Below are 5,004 nucleotides of genomic sequence, written 5' to 3'. Positions count from 1 at the left end.
AAAAAAAAAAAAAAAGAGAGAAGAATAATATATTTTTTTCATTCAGAAATAAAAATAATTTGTTTTTAAAAGAAAAAATAATTTGTTACTCATCACGAATTGGCCCTGAAATAAAGAAAGCAGGACCGGTCCGGCCAGTATAAGCCCGGCCCAGTGCTGAGATAGTTGAATCCGCATCAATGAATGAGCCGTTCTGGATCCACAGAAGGATCTAGAAACCTGACTCGTGTTGGTTAAGGGAGCCGGTCTTCTCGACCTATACAGAAGGATCTAGAAACGCGCTCCCTCTATATATTCCCACTAGTCCCCATTTCGAACGATCACTACCCGACCTTGTAACCCTAGCGCCGCAGCCCTGTTCTCTCCTTGATTCTCGACTTCGAGATCTCTCCACAGGCCGGCTATGGCGACCGAGACGGAGACCTTCGCTTTCCAGGCGGAGATCAACCAGCTTCTCAGCCTGATCATCAACACTTTCTACTCCAACAAGGAGATCTTCCTACGCGAGCTCATCAGTAATTCTTCCGATGTGAGTGTTTCCCTGAGATGTCGATCTAGAGGAAAAATACTTCCTTTTTTTCTTGTTTACTTCGTGCTTTGCTCTGTTTTCTCTACTGATCTGGAGCCCTCAACAGGCGCTGGACAAAATCCGGTTCGAGAGTCTCACGGACAAAAGCAAGCTCGACGCCCAGCCGGAGCTTTTCATTCACATCGTTCCTGACAAGGCCACCAACACCTTGTCCATCATCGACAGCGGTATCGGCATGACCAAATCCGATCTCGTCAACAACCTTGGCACCATCGCTCGGTCCGGGACCAAGGAGTTTATGGAGGCGCTTGCGGCTGGCGCCGATGTCAGTATGATCGGCCAGTTCGGAGTGGGGTTCTACTCCGCTTATCTTGTGGCCGAGCGGGTTGTGGTGACCACCAAGCACAATGATGACGAGCAGTACGTCTGGGAGTCGCAGGCCGGCGGTTCATTCACGGTTACCAGGGATACCTCTGGCGAGAGCCTTGGGAGGGGAACAAAGATTACTCTTTTCCTCAAGGAGGACCAGGTAAATACTGTAAATGCTGTTAATCAATGTCTAAGAAGAATTGTGACGTATTTGTTGGACAAGATAATAGTTACAAGTTTGCTACTTTGTCATACCGCTCTCTATTCTATTTTTGTAAATGTACACAAACTTTAGTTAATGGAGTTAGTCGTCATCAAAGGTAGAAATCGGTGAAAATAAATTGTTTAGAGTATCCCTGCTACCGAGATTTTATTATTCAGAATGAGTAGATTTTATTTATATGACAAATAACTGCTTTTCTTGTGCTGCCGAAGAGGATATCTGTGAACTCTTAAGTGGTGTTGTTGATTCCTAGATAAGTTCAGTTGATATTGTTGTTAATTGTTCATTGGCATATAGTAAATGTGCTATGATCATGTATGTCTTATAATGTCATAATATACTCTGCGTTTAGTTTCAGGTTTATGTGATTGTAACCACGAAATTGACTGTATTCAAAGACTTGCTGTTTAATTTGTTTTTCTGCTTCTAGTGATGCATTGTTAGCTTACAGTATTTCTTCAATTTTCACTAATAATCAACATTGCACTCTTACCAATATGTCATCTTTAGTGATGCCTGAAGTTAGGTTCTGCATAATTGAAACCTATTTTGATGAGCTACTCTGCCAGTTTTAACGAAGCATTGTTATGTTTCTGCATTATGTTGTTATTCACTAATGATCAACATCACACTCTTACCAATATGGCATCATTAATGTAACCTATTCTGATGAGCTACACTACAGTTTTATTGCTTCATTCCTATGTATAGATGGCTTGTTGCTTGGAGATGTTGATCTTGATCAGCTCCCTCCTCCTTAATAGCTGCTTTATCTGTAGCCATCGAAGATTTCAGTCTGAAATGATTGATCTTGTCGATTAATTCAAGTATATGTGAACATGGCCATGTTAATTGCAGTTGGAATATCTGGAGGAACGCCGCCTCAAAGATTTGATCAAGAAGCATTCTGAATTTATCAGCTACCCCATCTCCCTGTGGACCGAGAAGACAACAGAGAAAGAAATTTCAGATGATGAGGATGAGGAGGATAAGAAAGATACTGAGGAAGGCAAGGTGGAAGATGTTGATGAGAAGGAAGAGAAAGAGAAGAAAAAGAAGAAGATCAAGGAGGTTTCTCATGAATGGGCTTTAGTTAACAAGCAGAAGCCCATTTGGATGAGGAAGCCCGAGGAGATTACAAAGGAAGAGTATGCAGCTTTTTACAAGAGTCTCACTAATGACTGGGAGGAGCATTTGGCTGTGAAACACTTCTCTGTGGAAGGCCAGCTTGAGTTTAAGGCTGTTCTTTTTGTGCCAAAGAGGGCTCCTTTTGATCTCTTTGACACAAGGAAAAAGCTAAACAACATCAAGCTCTATGTTCGTCGTGTCTTCATTATGGACAATTGTGAAGAAATCATTCCCGAGTACTTGAGCTTTGTCAAAGGGATAGTGGACTCTGAGGACCTTCCCCTCAACATCTCCAGAGAGACGCTCCAGCAGAACAAGATCCTCAAGGTCATCCGCAAGAATCTGGTCAAGAAATGTATGGAACTCTTCTTTGAGATTGCGGAAAACAAGGATGATTACAACAAGTTCTACGAGGCATTCTCAAAGAATCTCAAGCTTGGAATCCATGAAGATTCTCAGAACAGGTCGAAGCTTGCAGAGTTGCTAAGGTTCCACTCTACCAGGAGCGGAGATGAGATGACTAGCCTCAAGGACTATGTGACAAGAATGAAGGAGGGCCAGAGTGACATTTACTACATTACTGGTGAGAGCAAAAAGGCTGTCGAAAATTCCCCATTCCTTGAGAAGCTGAAGAAAAAGGGCTATGAGGTGCTTTTCATGGTTGATGCGATCGATGAGTATGCTGTGGGTCAACTTAAGGAGTTCGAGGGGAAGAAGCTGCTTTCTGCTACAAAGGAGGGACTGAAACTTGATGAGAGCGAGGATGAGAAGAAGAGGACGGAAGTCCTGAAGGAGAAGTTTGAAGGACTCTGCAAGGTCATAAAAGAAGTGCTGGGTGACAAGGTGGAGAAAGTAGTTGTGTCCGATCGGGTTGTCGACTCACCCTGTTGTTTGGTTACCGGTGAGTATGGATGGACTGCGAACATGGAGAGGATCATGAAGGCGCAAGCTCTGAGGGACTCCAGCATGGCGGGCTATATGTCAAGCAAGAAGACCATGGAGATCAATCCAGAGAACCCTATCATGGAGGAGCTGAGGAAGCGAGCTGATGCTGACAAGAATGACAAGTCAGTCAAGGACCTGACACTATTGCTGTTCGAGACTGCTCTCCTCACCTCCGGATTCAGCCTCGATGACCCCAACACCTTTGGGAACAGGATTCACCGGATGCTGAAGCTTGGTCTCAGCATCGATGAGGACGAGAAGGCCGAAGACACTGATATGCCGCCACTTGAAGAAGCTGACGCCGAAGAGAGCAAGATGGAGGAGGTAGACTAATCTAGTTTATCCATATCATCGTTTGGCACTCCTTAAAAAGTGTTACAGCACCTCTATTCTTGAGGCAACTAGGGGATTTTTTTTAGGTAGTGGTGCTTTTCTTTGCTTCGGACCTCTCTCCAGCAGTAGTATCTATCTAGATAATATGGCCTTTCTAGCCCTAATGCTCGAAGGTCTCCTATCATATCTTTAATTTATAGAATGTTTTCAGTTCATGGATTTGATTAATAGTTAAATGGTTTTTTTTTTCCTCTACTATTCTTAATTTGAGCATCTACATCAGATTCTGGAATATTCATAAAACTATGCAGCGGGCTAGAAATTGAATTATATGTTACAACTTTGAAATTCACAAAAATCTGATGAGATAAATGTTTTTCGAGAAACTTGTATGAAAATTGGAAGAAGTAGAAGCAGGTATTGGAAGTAGTATTCATAGAACTGTTTCCTATGGTTAACATGCGTTTGAGGGACAAATGCAGAATGGATAGTGGAGCTCTTGTAGAGTTGGCTCGAGCATTGGAGATCATCAAAATCTATGGCTCGAAGGATTTTAATCACTCGTGTCCTCTCCTTATTGGACCGAGGGTCAAAATCGAACCCATCGGAGATCAAAATCACAGTGCCAATGACCTGTGCCCGTAATCCCATCATGTACGTAAAATTCTGAAAAATACATGTTTCTTCATCTACGACAAGAAAACATAGGCACAGATAATTAAGCGCAGATTCTGGAACGTGGATCATCATCAGCCAAATCGTCTGCACAACAATCAAAGCAAAGAACACAATATGATCACATACGTCGACTGACGAAGCAACTCATAAGAGGTGCCATCTCCAGTTGAAAATACAGAACCAATTTGTATGGTGACCACAACAAGAGGAAGAAAAGAATAAAAGCGAGAAGCTCATCGTAATTTGCCCCCAAAGAAATATTATATATATATATATATATATATATATATATATATATATATATAATAATAATAATAATAATAATAATAATAATAATAATAATAATAAAATTATCTATTATCCATGATCTAAACCCAGATTTCAAGATATAAAATTTGAGGATACTAAAAAAAAATTATTCATATTTATAAAACTAATGTAGTTTATAGTCAACCAACATATGTATTTGTAGTTTATTCATATTTATAAAACTTATGTATTTATAAAACTTCATAAAATCCAAGACAACTAACAACCACTTGTAAACCGAAATTACTATAACCATAAAATCAATTATTTACTATAAATTCATATCAGTATAAAATTTTATATTTAATATTTTAAGCTTTGATAGGTTCTTTAACCTTACAATACATATAAATTCAGATTTGTTTGAATCACATTACATGAAAATATACTTTTACAACTATATTGCATCAAATCACCTAAAACTTACTAAAATCTTTTAGCATTATATTACCTTAATCTAAACCTAAAGTGAATAGTATTCTCATCTGAA

At 40.0% G+C, this 5,004-nt stretch overlaps 1 protein-coding gene across 1 annotated transcript; it reads left to right on the top strand.

Annotated features, from left to right (window-relative positions):
- Positions 1–310: 310 nt before the first annotated feature.
- LOC135624314 (heat shock protein 81-1-like) lies at positions 311–3,782 on the top strand. Its single transcript, XM_065127791.1, has 3 exons — positions 311–529; positions 636–1,058; positions 1,980–3,782. The coding sequence occupies exons 1-3, from the start codon at positions 404–406 to the stop codon at positions 3,525–3,527; spliced, it is 2,097 nt and encodes a 698-aa protein (XP_064983863.1). The 5' UTR covers positions 311–403; the 3' UTR covers positions 3,528–3,782.
- The last annotated feature ends 1,222 nt before the right edge of the window (positions 3,783–5,004 follow it).

Source organism: Musa acuminata, chromosome BXJ2-10 (assembly GCF_036884655.1).
Source record: "Musa acuminata AAA Group cultivar baxijiao chromosome BXJ2-10, Cavendish_Baxijiao_AAA, whole genome shotgun sequence".
NCBI lineage: Eukaryota > Viridiplantae > Streptophyta > Magnoliopsida > Zingiberales > Musaceae > Musa > Musa acuminata.
The sequence above is the reverse complement of the archived record's forward strand: the minus strand, read 5'-3'. Positions and strand labels throughout refer to the sequence as shown.